This window comes from Hyperolius riggenbachi, chromosome 11 (genome assembly GCF_040937935.1).
Source record: "Hyperolius riggenbachi isolate aHypRig1 chromosome 11, aHypRig1.pri, whole genome shotgun sequence".
Lineage (NCBI taxonomy): Eukaryota > Metazoa > Chordata > Amphibia > Anura > Hyperoliidae > Hyperolius > Hyperolius riggenbachi.
Window position 1 is genome coordinate 184018826 of NC_090656.1, and position 25242 is coordinate 184044067.

A 25242-nucleotide genomic window follows, 5' to 3' on the forward strand; every position below is an offset into this window, starting at 1 on the left:
ACCGTAATTTCGCGTTAAACCGTAACGCTCCGTATAATATAAAAAAGCCGCCGACTTTAAGGGTTAATAGCAAAGCCCCCTTAAATGCTAAGAGCCTCAAATTTGGAGAATATATTAAGGAGATCAAAAGGAATAAGAGGAATTTTTTTTTTCAAAAAGACCTTATAGTTTTTGAGAAAATCGATGTTAAAGTTTTAAAGTAAAAATGTCTTTTAAATGCGGAAAATGTCCGGTTTTTTTTGCACAGGTAACGGTTAATAGCAAAGCCTGCTTAAAGTTTAGGAACACCAAATTCCTAGGGTATATTAAGGGGATCAGTGGGAATAAGAGGAAATTTTTTTTTTCAAAAAGACCTTATAGTTTTTGAGAAAATCGATTTTTAAGTTTCAAGGGCAAAAATGTCTTTTAAATGCGGAAAATGTCCATTTTTTTTTTTTGCACAGGTAACAATAGTGTATTATTTTTATAGATTCCCCCAAGTGGGAAGAGTTTTACTTACTTCGTTCTGAGTGTGGTAAATATAAAAAAAAAATGACGTGGGGTCCCCCCTCCCAGACCTCTTTAATCCCTTGTCCCCCATGCAGGCTGGGATAGCCAGAATGCGGAGCACCGGCCGCGTGGGGCTCCGCACCCTGACTATACCAGCCCGCATGGTCCATGGATTGGGGGGTCTCGGAAGGGGAGGGGCAGCCAAGCTTTCCCCTCCCCCTCCGAGCCCTTGTCCAATCCAAGGACAAGGGGCTCTTCTCCACCTCCGATGGGCGGTGGAGGTGGAGGCCGTGATTTCCTGGGGGGGGGGGGGGGGTTCATGGTGGAATCTGGGAGTCCCCTTTAAAAAGGGGTCCCCCAGATGCCCACCATGAACCCCCCCCCAGGAAATCGCGGCCTCCACCTCCACCGCCCATCGGAGGTGGAGAAGAGCCCCTTGTCCTTGGATTGGACAAGGGCTCGGAGGGGGAGGGGAAAGCTTGGCTGCCCCTCCCCTTCCGAGACCCCCCAATCCATGGACCATGCGGGCTGGTATAGTCAGGGTGCGGAGCCCCACGCGGCCGGTGCTCCGCATTCTGGCTATCCCAGCCTGCATGGGGGACAAGGGGTTAAAGAGGTCTGGGAGGGGGGACCCCACGTCGTTTTTTTTTTATATTTCCCACACTCAGAACGAAGTAAGTAAAACTCTTCCCACTTGGGGGAATCTATGAAAATAATACACTATTGTTACCTGTGCAAAAAAAACGGACATTTTCCGCATTTAAAAGACATTTTTGCCCTTGAAACTTAAAAATCGATTTTCTCAAAAACTATAAGGTCTTTTTGAAAAAAAGTTTTTCCTCTTATTCCCACTGATCCCCTTAATATACCCTAGGAATTTGGTGTTCCTAAACTTTAAGCAGGCTTTGCTATTAACCGTTAAAGTCGGCGGGTTTTTAAATGTATACATTTTTACTTTGAAACTTTAACATCGATTTTCTCAAAAACTATAAGGTCTTTTTGAAAAATTTTTTTTCCTCTTATTCCTCCTGATCTCCTTAATATATTCTCCAAATTTGAGGCTCTTAGCATTTAAGGGGGCTTTGCTATTAACCCTTAAAGTCGGCGGCTTTTTTATATTATACGGAGCGTTACGGTTTAACGCAAAATTACGGTAGCGTTTAATGCGAAATTACGGCATGAACGAAACGCGAAATTACACGTTGAAAATTACGCTTATGGTATTTTCAATTACGATTTTAATGGCAATTATGCTACGCTAATTTCGCATCGTAATCGCAAATTTCGCATGCGTAATTATAGTAATGCGAAATTACGAACATTTCGGCTCAACTGTAAGCATATGGCTGTTATCAGAAGCAAAGACAATTATGACAAAACACCTGTGGGGTACACTTTCATTTATTCCATGATGCCAATCCCAACCTATTGAAGTTCAAAGGCATATACAAAATGGAGCCCTCATCAAGAGGAGGGGATTATGATAAGGTACTAAGGCAAATTGAAACACGCTGGATTTACCAGCTGGGTACGCTGACACCAAATGGCCTGAATACGGAATTCAGCTTTGCTTCATTTTTATGATCAAGCTGAATTCTGGGTCATACAGGAGTGGTCAGTGTAAGAGGAGAACTGGTTCACCTATGCATTAAATGGAAATATGGTAGTTCATCAAAACGTAAGCCATGTATGAAGCCAAAATAAAGATATGAATGAGGATGTGAGGTTGAAGATATGCATACCTATATGTAGAAAAATCCTAGAGTGTAATTAGCCAAATGACCACAAGATGGCAACAAGGGTATGTAAGCATAGAGATGCATTGAAACTTAGTCATAAGTTTCTGGCTAGACATGTTTCTAAATGTTTCATCCACAAGATGGCACTGTCGTGATGTAAAGCTATGGTCTTACCATAGACTACATAAGTGTACATGCGACTCTATGGTAGCAATAGATGTGATGCAAACAAAGATGCGACTTGAATGACATACAATGTGACATCACACGGATGCAACCTCTTAGGCGTACCATGCGTTATAAAGACAGACTCAAGTGGCCACCCGCCCAGCTATCACATGATTAAGGCTGTAAGCGGCCGATACGCGTGGTGAAAGGTGTACTACTTCAAGCACCCACAGTCCACACATCCTGCTGAAGCCTACAACGAAGCCTGGCGACGGCTGACCGCATGGAAGGCATAAGACAGAAAGAACATGGTGGATAGTAGCTAGCTACTACAGGGACACTCTTGCACATGCTCACGCTGACTGGCACCTCACTGGAGGGACTCCAATTGTGCTGCACCTAACTATGCGAGCGAACAATCCATGCGGCAAGTGCACTTTGATCACAGCTTGCTCTGTCACAGCAGCAGGAGGACCAGCAATCTCGGATATAAACGGCCCTGGATCGAACTCCTGAGTGGTGAGAGCCTCAGTGAGGCAGCATCCGTTGATTACGTTTAGTGTCATGTGTATACATATGCAACTGCTGGAAGTACTGTGAAGTTTACTGCATTGCACTAGTGACTTGGCCTGGATGTTCAATTGCTCTGTTTATAGCAGTGGATAATCTGTTGCATACAGTATCTGCTCTAAATCATACATTGATGCATGCTAGCATTTAGTATCAGGTCATTCAGCTGCTACTTATTGGGATCCCAGTTGTGAGTGGCGTGTTTGAGATGTGCGGGTCTGGGTGAGCCCAGCCGGCTGTGCTATTTTTGCGATTATGGAGAGTAGTTTTTATGGTTTTAAGCGACGTGTTAGTGTGTTTACAGTATTTTTCTAATTTTTGGAATAAAGTCAATACTGGTGAAGTTGATGCAGACTCTGATTCCCATTGTTCCTACTTACACTACCTGCTCCATGTGTACACACGCAAGATGTTTTAAAGGATACCACAACTGAAACTAAGTTTGCGGCAGTGTGTGGGGGGAGTCCAAGTAAATACCTTCCGCTCTTCCTGCCCCCCTCCATCTGCCTCCGCTCTTCTAATATACCTCCCGGTGCCCGACGAATCTCTTGACCCCCCACCCGGACATACTGCGCCCTGTGCGCGCAGTATGTCATCCCCTCTTCACTTCTGGCCATCCTCAGAAGCACTCTGATTCCTCTGCCTCCCCTGGGCTGCGTGTGCGTTCCATTACAGTAAAGGTCACATGATTAGCATGTGACGCTTGGTGTAGTGGAGCGCACACGCAGCCCAGGGGAGGCAGAGGAATCAGAGTGCTTCTGAGCCGATCGTTATGCGCCGGCCAGAAGTGAAGAGGGGATGACATACTGCGCGCACAGGGCGCAGTATGTCCGGGTGGGGGGGTCAAGAGAGTCGCCGGGCACCGGGAGGTATATTAGAAGAGCGGAGGCAGATGGAGGGGGGAGGAGGAGCGGAAGGTATTTACTTGGACTCCCCCACACACTGCCGCAAACTTAGTTTCAGTTGTGGTATCCTTTAAAGCACTTTATGCCTCCAATTTAGCAATGCAATGTGGTTTCTGCCCTTTAGGGATTATGACCCTACTCTGCGTCAAATACATAGTTTTCCCAGGGATTTTTGGCATGTATCCCACTCCGCCATGTCCCCCTGTTAGACCCCTTGAAACTTCTTTTCCATCACTGTTGTGGTCAGAAACAGTGTTTGTAGCTTTTAAAGTTCACCTGCTCATTGAAGTTAATTGCAGCTCGCCGGTTCGCGTACTTTTGCGGAAGTTCGCGTCCGCGGTGAGAGCCAGGCTGAGACCTCTTCTTCCGGGACTTGGCGCTTGTTCCCCGCTGATGACGTGCAGGCTGGGACACAGGCCGCACTTCCTGATAGGCGGAGGGCGCGTTCTCAGTCCGCTCTCCGCAAAGGTAGACAGTAGTTAGCTGACTGCGGTCAGCTGACAGCGCAGTATCAGCTGGTTTACAGAGCTGACACTTAGGCAGGATTTGCTGCTGTCTGATTGGATGTGCAGAGTGTGGCTTAGAGTTGTAATTAAACGTGCTGAGTGCTTCCAGCCATCACCTGTGATATGTGTGCACTCTTACTATATTTTTATTATCTGAAATTGACCCTTGGCTTGTTATTGACTATTCTTGTCTGCTGCCTGAACCGACCTTTGCTTATTACCTGGATACTCTTGCCTGCTGCCTGGACCGACCTTTGCTTGTTATCTGGATACTCTTGCCTGTTTCCTGGACGGACCATTGCCTATTACCTGGATACTCTTGCCTGCTGCCTGGACCAACCTTTGCTTGTTACCCGGATACCTTGCCTGTTACCTGGACTGACCATTGTGTGTTACCTGGACACTCTTGCTTGCTGCCTGGACTGACCCTTGCCTGTCACTGGGATCCTCTGACACTGCTGCTTGTCACCATTGTGGGCCTCATCCTCATCACCAAGGTATTAATACAGTTTGACACTTGTGAAACCTTTGAAATCTGTTGATACTTGCCTCCGTGTGGCTCTGGGGGGTTATTGTCCACTCTACTTCAGTCTGTATGCCTTGCACGTTAAGACCGGGGGGTAACCGTTGTCAGGAGACAAAGTGTCCTGTTCACTCGAGGGCTTGTCTATAGGTGAAGACCGTGGGCTGGGCTCAGAGTCATGGCATTAGATTGGGGCATAGGGACTGACTGTGGACATAACCTGTCAAGCCTTACACTCCTTTCATTTTCCATCATCTATGTCTCCCACCTGAGACCCCATTCTGCCTTGAATCTATCTGTATTGTGTCCAAAACTAGTCAACAAATCTAAATAGATGCTAGACAAGGTTTTTTTCACAAATTTTCAATGATCAACTACGCCTCAATGGGATTGTATAGGCTCTTGCCCAAACTGTGACTGCACTGCATGACGGACCTGGAGAAATCCGAACAACATATGATTGGGGAGATTATACTTCTGCCTCAACTCATTAAAGGTAAGGAGTATCCGCTCAGTAGCTAAACCCTGCGGCATTTTTATGTCCTGTCTTATCCCAAATTATAGGATCAGGCATGGTGCAATAAATGCCAAAATGTCGATGACTGGTATGGACTCATTTGGGACCACAATCATAACCTTCCTCTCCATAGATTGCCTAGACACCCCCTGGAAAAACAAACATTTCCACTCTTCTCTTGACTTCCAATGTTGGTACTTCTTCCAAAAGGCACCCAGACCAGTGGGAGAGAGGAAGTTGACATTGAAAATGTAGGGGTCAAGATGGATTACAAATCTAATTCTTTAACCACTTGACGACCGCAGTGTTAACCCCCCTAACGACCAGGCTCTTTTTTGTTAAGTTGGGCTATGGAGCCCAGCGATCGGACTCACCTCCTTTTTTTTTTTTGTCCCTAAGGGGACATCCCACCGGAGGTGTCCGATCGCTGTGGCCGTTTTTTTTTTTTTTTTTTCTAAGCCTCTATGAGGCTTTCTCCCTCCCTCCTCCCTCCCCTTCCCTCTTCCCCTCCGTGGTCTTTATGGAACAAAACGGCGATCCGTCCTGTTCCGCCTCTCATAGGCCTCAGCCTATGAGAGGACGGTGATCCCCGGCCAATCAGAGGCCGCGGATTGCCAATCTTGTACAGCGCTGCCGGGGACTGCAGCTCTGTATGGTTGTAAACAAAGGGGATTTCTTTCCCCTTTCGTTTACAAACTCCGTTCCGTGAAGTGGCAGAGAACCATCGCGTATGCAGCCCCAGGACTTGCAGCCCCAGGACTTGACACCAGTTGGTGTTAGGCGGTCCTGGGGCTGCCGCCGCAGCCATGCCCATTGGCATTAGGCGGTCCCCAGGTAATTAATTCCCATTTTCAGCAGAAGCTGAATAAAAGCATTTTTACAAAACATGACGCTGGTGACACTGACTGATGCAGAATGAAAATGGCCACCGGAATCATGCCTTTAAAGGACTTCCGAGGCCAAAATCTGCACCCAAAAAGTAAAAAAAATTAACTACCTGCATGACTTTGTAAGGCACGGAGGACGCCGTCCGCGCCCTCCGTGCCGTTCCGCCTGGTCCCCTCTGCTCAATAGCCCCCCGAAAGACCCCACGGTCCAGGTCGGTATCTGCAGCCTGCATAAAGATGGCCGCCGGAGCTGGCCACGGCTGCGCAGACCGCATAGCCGCTACTGCGGCTGCGCAGCTCTAGGGCCAACCCTCCGATCCATGTTGCCTGTTACGTGGATCGGGGGGTTGGCCCTAGAGCGGCGCAGCCGCAGTAGCGGCTATGCGGACTGCGCAGTCGTGGCCAGTTCCAGCGGCCATCTTTATGCAGGCTGCAGATACCGACCCGGACCGTGGGGTCGCAGCCTTTCGGGGGGCTATTGAGCAGAGGGGACCAGGCGGAACGGCACGGAGGGCGCGGACGGCGTCCTCCATGCCTTACAAAGTCATGCAGGTAGTTAACTTTTTTACGTTTTGGGGGCAGATTTTGGCCTCGGAAGTCCTTTAATAGGGGAGGGGAAATTGCCCAGGTGGTGATCATGTCTAATTTTCCGTCTTGTCCCACCAGACTGCATGGTGAAGGGTCAAAAAATTGTACTATAGGGAGGTATAAGGCAAGTATGAACAGCCCATATCATTCACGCTACAGGCAAATATGTTCAACTATCCCTACTTGTAGGTACACTTGTGGGTGGCATTGCTCATGCAGTCCACTCAACACATGCTGCCAGTTAACAAGGCAGTCCATGCTCTGTCTCAGGGCCCCATGGCCGACCTTTGACCTAAGCGACCGAAGCGGTCGCTCAGGGCGCCGGCTTCCAGGGGGGCGCACATGATGTGCATTCAACTGGCCCTGTCCGCATTTCTACCTGCTGGCTGCAGGCTACGGGTCTGTCTGTGGCTACTGCGAGTGGTAGCTCTGCCCCCTGGTGCCGCTGGGGGCGAAGACTCCAGGAACCTGTTGCAGCCTCTTGCTGAGTCTGTGTGAGCCGTGCATGCCAGTAGTGCCACCCCTCGCTCACAGGCGATGGCTGCACTGTGCCCTAATCAGAGAGAGACCTGCTATTCACTCCTGACTCCTGGCCATCTTCTGTCCCCAGCTACAAGCAGAAAAGTAAGATTCCTCAACTGCCTCTCGGTTGGGGAAGTGTGTGTGTGTGTGTGTGTGTGTGTGTGTGTGTGTGTGTGTGATGCCTATATATGCTAAAGGGGATCTGCTTGTATACTATACACTATTTATCTGCCTAGCTATATACACTTAAAGAGGGATCTGCCTACATACACTACTGGGAGGATCTGCCTACATACACTACAGGGGGGATCTGCCTATATACACTTAAACGGGGGGGGGGGAGGGGGGATCTGCCTATATACAACAAAAGGGATCTGCCTATATACACTAAAGTAGGGAGGGGAGTCTGTCTATATACACTAAAAGGGGTGGGGCCAGCCTATATACGCTAAAAGTGGATCAGACTATATACACTAAAGGGCAGGATCTGCCTATATACACTAAAAGGGGGGAATCTGCCTATATACACCAAAGGGGGGGGGAGATGCCTATATACACTAAAGGGGATCTTGCACATGGGCGTGTGTGCGTGCGCGCAAAGAGGATGAATGGGGGGGAGGGGGTCCACCATCTCCTTCTGCTGCTGCTGCTGCCTTTCAGTGCTCAAGTGACACAACTTGTATTTACACTTCTGGGTGGCATTGCTTGTGCACTCCACCCAGCTCATGCTGCCAGCTAGCAATGCAGTTTCCCTTGCAATAGCTGACGTGAGCCCACACATTGCTACTGCTCTCACTGACCCACGCTCTTTTCTCAGGTCCTCCATCCTTAGGTCTAGTGACACTACACTACTTCTAGACTCCTTTATGGGTGGCATTCATTCCAGATGCCATCCAGTTCCTGCTGACAGCTAGCAATGCAGTCTCCTGTAGTGATGGGCTGAATATCACATTTTGGGATTGTGAATCTCGATTGCGAATCTCCGCGTACAGGTAATGTATAGTTTACACTGGGCACCGGGGGGACATTTTTCATTAGGGGACAGTGTCGGGGCGGCGAGGCAGATGCATGCGGCGCACAAGGCCGATTCTGATCTATTTCAGCATGAAATTGATCGGGAATCGGCCTATGGTGTATGGGCAGCTGACAGAGCTTCCTCTTATCAGATTTGATTAGAGAGAGATTTGTCTCTTGGTTGAATCTGCCCATACATTGTTTGATATATAGCTATCTTTACTGAGCCTGATACTTATTCGCTTTGCTAACCTCCTTCTAGTCATGCAAAAACGTTTTGAGGATTTTTCGCTGTAAATAACCCGAGGTGATATGTGACATGAGATAGACAGACATGTGCCTAGCACACAAATAGCTAGGCTGTGTTCCTTTTTTTTTTCTTTCTCTGCCTGAAATATTTAAACATCAGGTATGTAAGTGGCAGTTCCTGTTTTGTCAGGACTGGGTTAGACTACAGTGCGACCCTCCCTGATAAGAAATTACAACACTAAAACACTTTCCCAGCAGAAAATGGCTTCTGAGAGCAGGGAAGATATAAAAAGGGTCAATAGTTCATAGATTTTAGCTCTGGCATACTTCAACGAGTGTGTCATTGAGCAAAAACAATAAAACAGTAAACACTGAAAAAGTGTTAAATGTTAAATATAAAATAAAACTGGGGAATTTCTTAAAAAGTCATTTTTAGGAGACGGAGGATAGATACCATTGTTTTAGTTAGTTTATTTTCACCTCGGGCGTCCTTTAAGCTAGCCATACTCAAAATAACATTTTCCTGGTGTAATAATTAATGGTGGATTCCCATTGGGTCTAGTGACTTTTGCTATCTATTCAATAGGAGAAATGATTACCGATCTGACTTCACCTGAGATCCAGTTTCAATCTAGCTAATGGTGCAGAAGATTTGTACTTGCCTAGCACACTTGAAGAACCATGAACATGATGAGACAGGACAACTCTGGCATTCTATGTATGCAATGTTTTGATTAAATAGAACAGTAATCAACAGAACTGTAATTATTAGACAAATTGATCAAGCTACAGCTAGTCTACAACACTAAACACCCATTTAATGCTACTCATCCATCATAACATTGCTTTGAGGGACATGAGATTGAAGCATAGGCCAAGTACCAGGGTGTTATTTAAAATGAACCCAAAGTGAGAAACATATGGTGGCTGACATATTTATTTCCTTTCACCTAATGCATACTGGCTGTCCTGATGATCCTTTGTCTATAAGTCAGATCTCACTGCATACTGACCACCTGGAAACCCCGGCAGGAAATTCACTGCTCTCTCTGTAGATACGTTTTCATATATATAATTTTTTTTCTATATTGTATATACCAGCGTCCGTTGCCCACCAGAGTGGAACAGATTGTAAGGCAGACAAACCCTCTGTGTCCCTGCACCCCGAGTGTAAATCTCCCCCTGTATAAGTAGCGCTTATGGACCGTGCCATAAGCGTTCCTCTATGGCTTGTCAGGTGCACTTTCTATTCGCTATGATGCCCTCTAGCGGCGCGTGATGCGCGACACCACAGGGATCATAGCATAGAAAAAGTGCACCTTACAGGCTAATCAGGAATGCTCACAGTGCGGTCTGTAAGCAAAGCACTCTGCTTATGCCGGGTGGGTGGGTGGGGCAACACTTTTGTGGTGCGGGGACACACACTGGCATCAAAATCTGCTACAGCATATCAGCAGTGTGCACATGGAAGAAGAGAGGGACACACACAAAGGTCTGCCATGGCCATCAAAATATGCCATAGGTAGCAGCACAAGATGGGCCAACATCATTCTGCACATGGGAGGTACACAGAGGTCTGCCATGCATACTGCTCCTCTTGGGGGGGGGGGGGGCTCTTTCTTCACAGTGCCACAAGTATACATACATTTTTGTGTCGTCCGCTGAACTGAAGTCTATGAGTGTGCTGAGTGTGGTGCACTCAACATTACATTTATAGATTTGATGACAGTATACAGTAAGGCTACATTCAGACAGTAAGGCTACATTCAGAGTGGGTCGTTGCAGCATGACAGCCGCTTTGTAACACAGCTTGCAGCATTGCAATGCACTACTTATGCAATATTCACAATTTGGCGGGTCCGTTGCAGTATAATGGCGTGCAGCACAGTAGTATATTGCACGCGGTATGCTGTTGCATAGCCTACCCTCGGCAGAATTAGTGGAATTTAGCATAGCATATCATTTGCAGGGCCGGATTTCTGCAAAGGCCACAAAGGTCACGGCCTAGGGCGGAAAAAATCAGAAGGATAAAAGGGCGGCAGGACCTGAGAGAGATAAGAGGCTGCATGTTAAAATAAATCATTTCTCCTGCTCCGAAGCGCCCCAGCTTTGCTGCACACACAGTCAGAATTCCAGAGCTCCGTGTATTTTCCTTACTTCGTGGTGTGCGATGAGACAGTGCTATCTACTGAACATACAAGCTTCAGTTTATTGCCAGGGGTGAGAGAAACATGGATCACAATGTAGACAATTTCTGATCCAGTAAAAGTAAACATTTTAACAGAATTATTTCCACTTTACAACTCAAGCTGGGCTAAACAATGTATTGCTGGTCAGACTCTGTTAATGACTTGAGCCATTCCTTCTCCTCTCTCCCCCTGGATTGTAAATCTTAAACAGAAAGATAAGGGTTTTTTTTCCTTAGAGAGATTTATGGCAGCCCCTTCTAAGCTAAATCTTAACCCCTTGCTGGCTTATTTTAAAGGCAGCAGTAGTCTGCAGTAGTATGAGATAGACAACTTCTCTATAATTGCAAATGTACTGTTGTATACTTTTGTATTGTTACATTCTGTTTTGTATACCAAAAGTAATAACATACACTAAAAATTAAAAAAATATATATTTGTACCGTGTTGGCAAACAGTAAAAAAACACCTGTGAAAGAATCAGTACAATAAATACTATAAAATAAATGCAACAGATCTGTGATTACAGAAGAGCAGAGAGGGAGATGAACGCCGCTCTGCTACTTCATGTCTGGTACACACCATGCAATTTGCCATCAGATAGATGGGTTCAAATTGATTATTTCTGACAGGTCTAATCTGATTTCTGATCATTTTTCTAATCGACTTTGTATAAGTGATCAGAAAATCGATTCAACCCATCTATCTGGTGCGTACCAGGCATTAGGGACTCACTGCTCTAACAGGAAAAACAATCATTCATCATTTTTAAGAGAGAAAACATTCATAGGTATCCTGCAAACAAGTGATCGTTAAGGCTCATACACACATCAGACTATAGTCTTTGGAAAAAGAAAGATCACAGTCCAATCTTACCACCCTTCATGTAGTATGAGAGCCATACCTTCACAGTCTTTTCTATGGAGCCGAACTCCCCATCAGAAAAAATCTTTGCAAGATTCTGCACACACAGATGCTGTACAGACACAAAAGATCAGTATCTGCAAAAGATCTGTTCCTGCCACAGATCCGTTCCTGCAAATTGCATTCATAGTCTATGAGATCTGCAGATCATCATACACACCTTGTTTAACTGACATTCATCTGCAGATCAGACAATCATCTTCAGATCTGAAAATCCATCCTGGTGGATCGGATCTGCAGATGAATGTCTGTTAAACAAGGTGTGTATGATGATCTGCAGATATCATAGACTATGAATGCATTTTGCAGGAACAGATCTTTTGCAGATACTGATCTTTTGAATGTGTACAGCATCTTTGTGTGCAGCATCTTGCAAAGATTTATGTCTGATGGGGAGTTCAGCTTCATAGAATAGACTGTGTAGGTATGGCTCTCATACTACATGGAAGGGGGTAAAATTGGTCTGTGATCTTTCATTTTCCTAAAGGCTCATACACACATCAGACCACAGTCTTTGGAAAATTAAAGATCACAGACCAATTTTACCCCCTTCCATGGAGTATGAGAGCCATACCTACACAGTCTATTCTATGGAGCTGAACTCCCCATCAGATAAAAATCTTTGCAAGATGCTGAACACGTTCAAAAGATCAATATCTGCAAAAGATCTGTTCCTGCAAAAGATCCATTCCTGCAAAATGCATTTATAGTCTATGATATCTGCAGATCCCCATACACACCTTGTTTAACAGACAATTATCTGCAGATCAGACAATCATCTGCAGATATGAAGATCCATCCTGGTGGATCTGATCTGCAGATGAATGTTTGTTAAACAAGGTGTGTATGAGGATCTGCAGATATCATAGACTATGAATGCATTTTACAGAAACGGATCTTTTGCAGGAACAGATCTTTTGCAGATACTGATCTGTTGCATGTGTACAGCATCTTTGTGTGCAGCATCTTGCAAAGATTTCTATCTGATGGGGAGTTCAGCTCAATAGAATAGACTTTGTAGGTATGGCCCTCATACTACATGGAAGGGGGTAAAATTGGTCTGTGATTCTTCATTTTCCAAAGACTATGGTCTGATGTGTGTATGCACCATGAGTTTGTGTGTGTGTGTGTGTGTGTGTGTGTGTGTGGGGGGGGGGGGGGGGCGGTTGGTGGTACCGGCCCAGGGCACTGGGAAGTCCAAATCCGGCCCTGATCATTTGTGGTGTAGATCTACCTATTTCTGCCACTTACCAGTGACTACAGCCCATTCTCCATATTGCTTCAGATGTTTGGTCCTGTCACAGAAACAAGGTAAAATGTATTCCTTGATAAATCCGTAACATCCACTCAGAATATTGAAGCTTTTCTGTACTGTGTAACAGGCTCCCACAATAGCCAGTATCTTCATGTGATTGTTATAGGACTGTGCAATCTTCTCAGCCGATGAGGATGCGAGTCTCTGCACTGCTTCCAGCACTGCTGCTCCATACATATTCATTTCTAACATCTGAAATGGAAACATCAGAAACCATCAATATTAATGTGCAATACATGTGAAAAAGTTAATTTAGTTATCTGTTGCTGCCCAAACAATGTATAGGATCTGAAGGATCAGCGCTAGAGCTCGAGGCTCAGTGTCATGTGACTGCAGTCGGGAGTTCTATTGGCCAGTTAAGAAGCTGCTGGGGAGATTTAAATATGCCCTTCAACGTCAGCTGCTGATGCCACCATAGTGCCATTACCCCAGGGGGGCTCAGCGGTTTGGAAATTTTTTAGTGTGTCTGCCTTAGATCAGAGCGATGCCATCTGTTCTCTCTGCCACCAAAAATTGGCCAACAGCCATGTAGGGACAACTGCCTTACGAAGGCACATGGAGAAAAGGCACAAACAGCAATGGGAAGACCACCCGAGGAAAAGCAGCACACAAAAGCAAAGCCACCCTCCTTCTCCTCTTCCTCCTTCAGGTGCATCATCTTTAGCTGATTTCTCCCTTACACCTTCACGATCACAGCCACCCTCCTCCACTCCGCCTCTCACCTTGAGCGGTTCCTGCTCCTCTGCACACAGCAGCAGCCAGGTGTCCGTAAGGGAAATCTTTGAGTGGAAGAAGCCAATGTCTGCCAGTCACCCCTTTGCCCGGCGTCTGATAGCTGGCCATACCAGCTGGTGGACTCTGAGACCTTCCGAAAATTTGGGGCCATTGGGACACCGCAGTGGAAGATACCAGGCCGCAATTATTTCTCAAAGAAGGTGATACCCAAACTGTACCATGAAGTTGAAAGGCAAGTGGTGTCATCTCTGGCACACAGCATTGGGTCAAGGGTCCATCTGACCACAGATGCCTGGTCTGCCAAGCACGGTCAGGGCAGGTACATTACTTACACAGCCCATTGGGTCAACCTGGTGACCGCTGGCAAGCAGGGAGTACGGGGCTGTGCAGCGGACCTAGTTGTGACACCTCCATGGCTTGCAGGCAGGCCTGCTGCCACCCCCTCTCCTCCTGCTACATCCTCATAGCTGTCGTCCTCCTTGGCTGAGTGGTAGTTCAACTCTACTGGTGCTGCGATCTCCTCTCCAGCTACACAGCTCCAGCTCCCCAGGGCCTATGCTGCATGCCAGGTACGATGGTGTCACGCCATCTTAGAAATGTCTTGCCTCAAAGCGGAGAGTCACACTGGAGCAGCTCTCCTGGCTGCTCTTAACAGGTGGATCAGTGGCTGACCACGCACCAACTGGAGATCGGCAACGTGGTTAATTGGGAACAGCTATTTTAATCAGCTCTGCAGGTGACAAACAGCAGCTCTCTGCCGTTGGTTTGTAAACAGTCATGGCTAAGACAAATTAGATCAGTGAGGTCCTGCAGCTGCGCATTGGGGCTGCTAACAAGTCAGGAAAGGGCTACAAGGCCATTTTTAAATATTTTCAAGTTCCAGTGGCTACAGTGCAAACTATTAAACATACAAGACGTTCCGCACTGTGTAAAATCTCAGAGGATGTGGTTGGAAGCCAAAAGTGACACCTGTGCTGGCCAGGACGATAATGAGAGAGGTGAAAAAGAATCAAAGGATCACCACCAAGGCCATCCTGGTGAATCTGGGCTCTGCTGGTGGCAATGTCTCAAGGCAGACAATCCAATGGACACTGCACACTGCTGGGTTCGAGGGATGCAAACCAAGGAGGACGTCACTTCTCCAGATAAGGTACACAAAAGCTCACCTTTGCAATTGCTTATCTGGACAAAGAAGACTGGTCTTCTGTGTTATGGTCAGATGAAACAAAAATTTAATTGTTTGGTCACAATGAGGTTTCCTTCATTTGGCGTAAAAAAAAGGAGAATTCTTAAACACAAAGAACACCATCCCCACTGTCAAACATGGTGGTGGGAACCTAATGCTTTGGTGGTGTTTTTTCAGCCAATGTACCAGGAAACCTAATCACCGTAAACGGCACCACGAACAAAAGAGCAATACATGAGGATTCTCAATGAAATCAGGCAGTTTGCAGAGAAACTTGGCCTTGAGTACCAATGGACATTTCAGCATGACAATAACCCAAAACACACAGCAAAAGTGTTTAAAAAATGGTTAGTAGACCACAACATTAACGTTTTGGAGTGGCCCAGCCAGAGTCATGACTTGAATCCAATTAAGAATCTGTGGAGGGAGCTAAAGATCAAGGTGATGGCAAGAAGACCCTCCAACCTGAAAGATTTGGAGCTCATTGCTAAAGATGAATGGGCAAAAATACCAGTGGAGCAGAGGCGTATCTAGAGGGGTGCAGGTATGGATTGTGCCATGAGCACCACAGCATCATGGGCACCATGCCTGCCCCTGTGCTGTACCGTCATGCCTGCCCCGTGCCTTTCTGTCACTCAGGCCTCAGATCAGATGAATTCTGTTATTTGGAGAACATAGGTACTTAATGTATGTATATAGGGAGCACTTGGCTTAGTGTTAAAAAAGAGGACAGAGAGACAATGAGAAGATATATTTCCAAAAAAGTAACTTCAGCAATATCCCGAGCCAAAAGCATAGGCAACCATAACACATGTATGCAAGACAGAATGCTGTTTTTAAAGTGGAAGGGGGCTCTGACCGGAAAGGGGGGGGGGTGCAATTTCAGTGTGTGCCATAGGCTCTATATTGCCTAGAAACGCCCGTGCAGTGGAGACATGCAAAAAGCTAATCTGCAATTATAGGAAGCATTTGATTGCTGTATAAAGGCTTTTATATTGACTATTGAGAAGGGTATGAATAATTTTGGACTGGACATTTTTAGCTCAAATTTAAATGAAAGCTGAGATAATGCCTCTTATACATCGTCTTATTATTTTTTGGGAGACCCCTATGCCATTTCCAGTCAAACAAATTACTTACTGGTTGAATACAAGTAACTTTAAATCAACACTTGCCAGGGGTATTCTGATGAATTATACCAAAGTCGAGACAATCAGCGATTCTGTATCGTTCCGCACAGCAGTGCAAAATGACATTTTTTTTCTTTTTAAACATACAACAGATGGCTTTCCCTATCTGCTGAGTGAAAGCAAACCCATCACCCACACTAAATTAACTTGTTCAAAAGAATTCCTTGCTGGCCTAGGGACACAGAGGTGTGAAACCTAGCCAGAATCTGGGTGTAATACATCAAAGGGTGTTGTAGCTGGTCACACTCAGCTGCTAATTGAGCACCAACCGGTCCTTTTATCCAGGGGTAGCTAGCTCCACAGGGGTCCACTGAAGGGCTCAGACACAGTGCCTCCGATTAGGAACAGATTGAAATGCATGTGGTTTTTGATTTCGGTCTGTTGAATAAAAACCATGTATAGCACAGCTATGAAATTAATATAGTCTTATTTGTTAAAATCTGCCCAATATGCTGATATAAAATTCATAACAATAACTTGTCCGATTATTGGTGTACAACCCTCCTTGGGGACCGGTCAGCCTATCGCACTCATGCAAGATGTCATATTAATCTGTATTTTCTGACAAGTATGAATCTGCTATCCACCTAATTATGACATGTATAGTTTGAGTTACAGTGTTTTACCATTTAAAGGGAAACTTAAGTCAACGATAAAAAATGAGATTTACTCACCTGAGGCTTCCCTCAGCCCCCAGCAGCTGATCGGTGCCCTCGCAGCCCCACTCTGACGCTCCAGGACCCGCCGGCGAACACTTCCGGTTTGGCCGTCACCGGCCGACAGGCATGGGAACGCGAGTGATTCTTCGCGTTCCCATCCTGTATATCGCCCCCTATGCTGCTATTGCGGCCTGCCCACCCCCCCAGACCACTGTTTGCACCCAATCACCCCCCCAATCATCAATCACTCCCTGTCACTATCTGTCAACGCTATTTTTTTTTTAGTCCCTAAACTGCCTCCTGGGGACTTCTGATCACCCCCACCCCTCAGATTCTCCCCAGACCCCCCCCCCTGTGTACTGTATGCATCTATCCCCCCTGATCACCTGTCAATCACCTGTCAATCACCCATCAATCACCCCCTGTCACTGCCACCCATCAATCAGCCCCTAACCTGCCCCTTGCGGGCAATCTGATCACCCACCCACACCATTAGATCGCCTGCAGACCCGACGTCAGATCACCTCCCAAGTGCATTGTTTACATCTGTTCTCTACCCTAAACACCCACTAATTACCCATCAATAACCCCCTATCACCACCTGTCACTGTTACCCATCAGATTAGACCCTAATCTGCCCCTTGCGGGCACCCAATCACCCGCCAACACGCTCAGATTGCCCTCAGACCCCCCCCCTTATCAATTCGCCAGTGCATTATTTACATCTGTTCTTCCCTGTAAAAACCCACTGATCTCCTGTCAATCACCTATCAATCACGCCCTGTCATTGCCACCCATCAATCACCCCCTGTCACTGCCACCCATCAATCAGCCCCTAATCTGCCCCTTGCGGGCAATCTGATCACCCACCCACACCATCAGATCGCCTGCAGACCCGACGTCAGATCACCTCCCAAGTGCATTGTTTACATCTGTTCTCTCCTCTAAACACCCACTAATTACCCATCAATCACCCCCTGTCACCACCTGTCACTGCTACCCATCAGATTAGACCCCTATCTGCCCCTAGGGCACCCAATCACCCGCCAACACCCTCAGAACGCCCTCAGACCCCAGCCCTGATCACCTCGCCAGTGCATTGCTTGCATCTATTCCCCCCACTAATCACACCTTGAGACACCAATCATCCACCTCCTGTCACCCCCTAGCACACCTACCCATCAAATCAGGCCCTAATTTGCCCCGTGTGGGCTCCTGATCACTCGGCCAAACCCTCAGACCCCCTTCCGATCACCTCCCCAGTGCATTGATTGCATCCATTTTCCCCTCTAACCACCCCCTGAGACACCCATCAATCACCTCCTGTCACCCCCCCTAGCACTCCTATCCATCAGATCAGGCCCAATACAACCTGTCATGTAAGAGGCCACCCTGCTTATGACCGGTTCCACAAAATTCGCCCCCTCATAGACCACCTGCCATCAAAATTTGCAGATGCTTATACCCCTGAACAGTCATTTTGAGACATTTGGTTTCCAGACTACTCACGGTTTTGGGCCCGTAAAATGCCAGGGCAGTATAGGAACTCCACAAGTGACCCCTTTTTAGAAAAAAGACACCCCAAGGTATTCTGTTAGGTGTATGAAGCATTCATAGAAGATTTTATTTTTTGTCAAAAGTTAGCGGAAATTGATTTTTATTGTTTTTTCACAAAGTTTAATTTTTCACTAACTTGTGACAAAAAATAAGATATTCTATGAACTCACCATACACCTAACAGAATACCTTGGGGTGTCTTCTTTCTAAAATGGGGTCACTTGTGGGGTTCCTATACTGCCCTGGCATTTTAGGGGCCCTAATCCGTGAGGAGTAGTCTAGAAAACAAATGCCTCAAAATGACCTGTGAATAGGACGTTGGGCCCCTTAGCGCACCTAGGCTGCAAAAAAGTGTCACACATGTCGTATCGCCGTTCTCAGGAGAAGTAGTATAATGTGTTTTGGGGTGTATTTTTACACATACCCATGCTGGGTGGGAGAAATCTCTCTGTAAATGGACAATTGTGTGTAAAAAAAATCTAAAATTTGTCATTTACAGAGATATTTCTCCCACCCAGCATGGGTATATGTAAAAATACACCACAAAACACATTATACTACTTCTTCTGAGCACGGCAGTACCACATGTGTGGCACTTTTTTGCAGCCTAACTGCGCTAAGGGGCCCAAAGTCCAATGAGTACCTTTAGGATTTCACAGGTCATTTTGAGACATTTGTGTGAAGGATTGCGGAATGGCCGCCGCGTGCTCTGACGGCGTGGCGGCCGTTTCCTCGTCCAGTCCGGCGGTTTACGCGCGGCGGCATGTCTGATGTGGTACAGCCTTCCTGTGCACATAGGCTGAGGAATACACGCGCGAAGCAGAGAGGGATCAGCTGACTCCCTTGGTCAGCTGATCCAAGGATGTATGCGGATTGGCTGGAAGGGACTGGGCGGCGCTGGCCAGCGCTGCACTATATAATCACTCGTCCCTCAGTCTCACATCGTCTGCCGTTGCAAATGCTTCATGTGTTAGCACACAGACCTCAGTCAGATCCAACAGTGTGTTTGAACCAGGAAGGACCTGGGAATTCTCACTGAGCTAGATTACCTTCTCATGTTATGCTATGTTATGCTATAGACTAGTACCAGGGTGTCGTGACTACGGACCTCACACCCAAGCTTAGGAAACTGTCTCAATGCTATGTTATGCTATAGACTAGTTCTGGGGTGTTGTGACTACGGACCTCACACCCAAGCTTAGGAAACTGTCTCAATGCTATGTTATGCTATAGACTAGTTCCAGGGTGTCGTGACTACGGACCTCACACCCAAGCTTAGGAAACTGTCTCAATGCTATGATATGCTATAGACTAGTTCCAGGGTGTTGTGACTACGGAACTCACACCCAAGCTTAGGAAACTGTGTCAATGCTATGTTATGTAATAGACTAGTTCCTGGGTGTCGTGACTACGGACCTCACACCCAAGACTAGCACTGTGTACCTGTACTTCCTTAGCCCGCCACTAGGGTGTAGAGAGATAGGATCTCACATCCAGTAAAGGGCAAATCTGTTCTTATTAGCAGCAGGGCTTCCTGCAACCAGGCCTAGGCCCCTCTCCTAAGGAGCCTTTGGCCTAAGGGATTCACCCACAGTCTGGGGTGAACTCCCTTCTTCCTGCCTCCAGTTCCTCTGGCGGTTCTCTCTCAAAGTGTTACTGTTACACTGTACACTCATTCCTCAGGTGTCCGGAGGTTAGACATACCTGGATTATTGGTGATTCTGCAGATCATTCATAATCTGGTGTATATCTGCATTACTGGTGACTCTGCAGATCACCAATAATCAGATTCTCTCTGCATGTTGGCACCGATCATTACAGAATGGCAGACCAAAACAATATGGACGCACTTGACAGTCGTCTGCTTGCACTCACCACCTCGGTGGAGAATTGCATCAGCGTGCTGGATAGTCATCAGACCCAGATTAATGCTTTGTCTTGGTCTATACAAGCCCTTAAGACGACTGTTAACACAGTGCGATCCCCTCTTGTTACAGACTTACGTATGCCTGTGCCCGAGAGGTTTTCTGGTCATAGATCTGACTTTCGAAACTTTAAAAATCGAGTGTTATCCTACTTTGAGTTGAGACCTAATGCTTCAGGTACTGTGGCCCAGAGAATTACCTTCATTAAAACACTGTTGACTGGGGATTCCCAGACCTGGGCATATGGCCTTCAGTCAGGTGATGGGGCCCTGACCTCTGTGGAGGAATTTTTCAAAGCTATGGCTATAATTTACGATGATCCGGACTCTGCCTCGACCGCTGAGCGGAAGCTCAAGATGTTGCGGCAAGGCAAGGATTCGGTAGAGACTTATGCAGCGGAGTTCAGGAAGTGGGCAGTGTCAGCTAGATGGGGCTCATTTGCATTATTGGATTGTTTCTTATCAGGATTATCAGATGCAGTGTCTAATCTAATGTTAGGATATCCTGAACCTAAAACCATTGATGAAGCCATTTCACTAGCGATCAGAGTGGACCGTCGCCTACGGTATCAGAGACAAAGTCGGGGTAGGAGTAGTGTGAGATATGTTTCCTACGCTTCCTCGCCACCTACCTCACCTCCCCCTGAACCCATGCAGATTGGACGTTCAAAATTGTCCCGGGTCGAGCAGGCTCGTAAAAAGACTGAGCAGCTCTGCTTGTACTGTGCAGAGGAGGGTCATAAAGCACAGAGCTGTCCCAAGAAGTCGGTAAACGCTGTCGCTTAGGAGTGGTCAAATCACTGAACTCTCTAGACTCACTCCCACCCCCCTCCAGCACCGCACCATCCTCCCATCAGTCTAGTCTTCAACTAGCCAGAACCGTTCTCCCTCAACTAACCAGAACCGTCCCTTAAGCATGTCTGCACAGCAGATCTACATATTTACTGCGAACAAGGTTTTTCGCTGTTGTGTATCACCACTGTACTACAAGGTTTTTCTCTGTTGTGTACCACCACTGTACTACATTATGCTTGATGTATGCTACCTGTTATCTCTGTTGCCTGTCCTTTTTTCTGTACCTGCTTGTGCCAAGCCCAATTCCGGGCACGACCAAGTCGTGCTTGGCGATAAATAAAATGATTCTGATTCTGGTCAGAGGTAACACCCTAAGCGCACAGAGTTTATCTCTCAAAGACGATCGACTGCTCCTCCCATGCACCATTTCATGGGAAGACCAGACAGTTTCTACTGAGGCCTTTCTCGACTCTGGCTCGGCTGCCAATTTTATTGACTATGATTTTGCTAAAAAACTGGGAATTCCAATTGTCCTATTGAGTCATAAAGTATTAGTTACTGCGGTGGATGACTCTCCTCTGCAGAGTAAATACCCTCTGTCTCAGACTCCGGAGTTGGGGGTCACCATAGGGGTTTTACATAGAGAGAGTCTGCAGTTTTTTGTGTTACGAATGGCAACTTCCACCATCATCCTTGGTCTGCCATGGTTGCGACTTCACGCCCCTCAGATTGATTGGGCCTCTGGTCAGCTAACGAGTTGGTCTACCCGCTGTTATCATCATTGTTTGGCGAAGGTAACCATGGGTAACACCAGAATCCAGGTGGAAGGATTGCCAGAGCAGTATAAAGATTTTGCTGATGTCTTTTGTCCTAAATCAGCAGACAGATTACCCCCTCACCGTCCCTTTGATTGTCCGATTGATTTAAGATCTGGTTGTATGCCTCCTAGGGGTCACCTTTATAACCTGTCCGGGCCAGAGAAGTTGGCAATGCAGGAGTACATCAAAGAAAATTTAGCTAAGGGTTTTATCCACCCCTCCCGGTCACCTGCGGGCACTGGGTTCTTTTTTGTTAAGAAAAAAGATGGAGGCCTCCGTCCCTGCATAGACTATCAGGGTCTAAATAAGATCACTGTGAAAAATCGTTACCCACTACCTCTGTGTGAGAAAACGCGGAAAAGCCGCCGCGTGTGCTTAGAACAAGGCGGCTGATTCCGCGTCCAATGCGGCGGTTTGCAAGCGTGGGCCTACATCTGATAGTGTGGCTAGACGCGGAGAAACCGCCGCATGCTTTGATAGCGGTGCGGCTGGTTCCGCGTCCAGCGCGGCGGGTGGTTCACAACACATGTCTGGTGTGGCTGGGACTGATAGCCCACACAGGTTCAGAAGGACGCGCGCACTGAGAGGCAGAACTTTTATGACAGCCAGAAGCGTGTCAGCTGACCAAGCCGGTCAGCTGACATTGCAACCAGTTCTCATTGGTCCAGCACTTAGGGGAGGCGCTGGATAGCGCTGTACTATATATACTGGGTGCTGGTCATTCACTGGTTGTCTGCCATTGCGATCACTACGTGGTAGCACTCAGACCTTTTGTCAGAATCTGTATTACCATTCTGTTATACTTCAGACTAGTTCCAGGGTGTTGATGATCAAGGACCTCACACCCAAGTCTAGGAATCTGTATTACCATTCTGTTATTATTCAGACTAGTTCCAGGGTGTTGATGATCAAGGACCTCACACCTAAGTCTAGGGACTTGTGTTACCATTCTGTTATATATATATATCAGACTAGTTCCAGGGTGTTGATTATCACGGAGCTTACACCCAAGACTAGGCATTGTTTATTATCTGTTATGACTTTCTGCTTTCCTGACCACTCTTCTGATCACTGATTCGGTACCTCGCTATATCTGATACTCTGTTGCCAAACCTTGCGTGCCTTAGGATTACCGAATCAGTCTCCTGTCTTTGTCTGTCCGTGTGTTGCCGACCTGGCTAGCCCGACCTCGAGAACCATCTTCTCACTTAGGAGATAGTTCACAGATCAGTCAGTGACATCCTGCCTTTGGTGTCACGCACGCTCTGGCCCTTCCTACCCCTAGCCTGGCTCCTCCCTGCGGGAGAGTCCCAGGTTACTGGAAGGTACTTGTTCTCCAGGACAGTATTGCCTGCTGCCCTGATACCTGTTCCCCAGGTATTCTCCTCAAAGTATTACTGTTGCACCAAACACTCATATTACTCAGGTATCCAGAGGTTAGTGATATATCTGATTATCAGTGATACTGCAGATCCTCATTAATCAGGTATATATCTGCATTTTTGGTGATACTGCAGATCACCAATGATCAGATTCTCTCTCTGTTACACCGATCGTTACACTCTGATTGATGATTTATTCTCCCAGATCACCAACGCTAAAATTTTCTCGAAATTGGACTTAAGGGGTGCATACAACCTGGTGCGTATTAGGGACGGTGACAAGTGGAAGACGGCCTTTAATACACCCGATGGGCATTACGAGTACTTAATGATGCCCTTCGGGTTGTGCAACGCCCCGGCTGTCTTCCAGGAGCTAATTAATGAGGTTTTCAGACCAATTTTGGGTAAATTTGCATTAGTATATCTTGATGATATACTAGTCTTTTCAGCCACTCTTGCTGAACATCGGAGACATGTCAAGTATGTGCTGGAAAGACTAAAACAGAATCAATTGTACGCCAAACTGGAAAAGTGCGTTTTTGAGGTGACCTCTGTTGCTTTTTTGGGGTATGTAATATCTACCTCGGGCCTCTCTATGGACCCTGGGAAAGTCTCTGCTGTACTGGACTGGCCACAGCCTGTAGGTCTGAAGGCCCTCCAGAGATTCCTGGGTTTTGCGAATTACTACAGGAGATTTATTAAGGGGTACTCTACAGTGGTTGCGCCCCTCACTAGTCTCACTAAGAAAGGGGCTGATACTTACCACTGGTCCGAGGAAGCTCTCACGGCTTTTGGCACCCTAAAGAAACTGTTCTGTTCTGCTCCTATCCTGAGACACGTCGATGTCACCTTCCCGTTCATAATAGAGGTTGATGCCTCTGAGGTGGGGGTGGGGGCTGTGCTGTCTCAGCGTTCCAGTTTGCAGGGTAAGCTTCATCCATGCGCTTACTTCTCCCGTAGGTTTTCCCCAGCGGAGAGAAACTACGATATAGGCAACCGAGAACTCCTGGCCATCAAGTTAGCCTTTGAGGAATGGCGACATTGGTTAGAGGGAGCAGAACATGTTATTACAGTTTACACAGATCACAAAAATCTGGAGTACATTGAGAACGCTAAGAGACTCAGTCCCCGACAGGCCCGGTGGTCACTGTTCTTTTCCAGATTCACTTTTGTAATTACGTATACTCCTGGTAGTAAAAACGTTAAGGCTGATGCCTTGTCCAGGTGTTTTGAACCCGAGACTGCACAGCCTTCGGCACCCGAGACTATTCTGCCTCGGAAGGTGGTTTTGGCAGCCACAGAAACCTGGAGGGATTGGGCTGCCACCTTGGCCCCATATCAGCAGGATGTCCCAGAAGGAAAGCCCGAAGGAGTGTTGTTTGTGCCCCTGCCCTTCCGCTTACAGCTTTTGCAGCTGTTTCACTCTCATAAGAATGCTGGTCATCCAGGGGCCACCAGGACACAGGATCTCCTTGCCAGGTGTGCGTGGTGGCCATCGTTGGCCACAGACTGTAAGGAGTTTGTGAGAGAGTGTGCTGTGTGTGCAAGGAGCAAACCTTCCCGACAGGCTCCAGTGGGAACCTTGCAGCCTCTGCCGGTTCCAAGTGAACCGTGGACTCACTTGTCCATGGATTTTGTGGGTGAACTCCCCAGATCTGAAGGCATGACTGTCATCTGGGTGGTGGTAGACAGATTCAGCAAGATGGCCCATTTCATCCCTCTAAAGGGACTCCCCTCCGCTCAAGAGCTGGCTAACCTCTTCATCCTGCACATTTTCCGGCTGCATGGCATTCTGGAAAATGTAGTGTCAGACAGGGGAGTCCAATTCGTATCTAAGTTCTGGAGGGCATTTTGTCATTCTTTGGGCATGGATCTTTCATTTTCATCAGGCTAC

General features: G+C 47.0%; 1 protein-coding gene across 1 annotated transcript in view; it reads right to left on the reverse strand.

Moving 5' to 3' along the window:
• LOC137537597 (hydroxysteroid dehydrogenase-like protein 1) overlaps positions 1 to 25242 on the reverse strand; it is an 89219-nt gene that overhangs the window by 43266 nt on the left and 20711 nt on the right. Inside the window, exon 2 of the mRNA XM_068259476.1 lies at positions 13039 to 13294. Within this exon, the coding sequence (XP_068115577.1) occupies positions 13039 to 13294 (256 nt within the window). The remainder of the gene's footprint in view (positions 1 to 13038; positions 13295 to 25242) is intronic.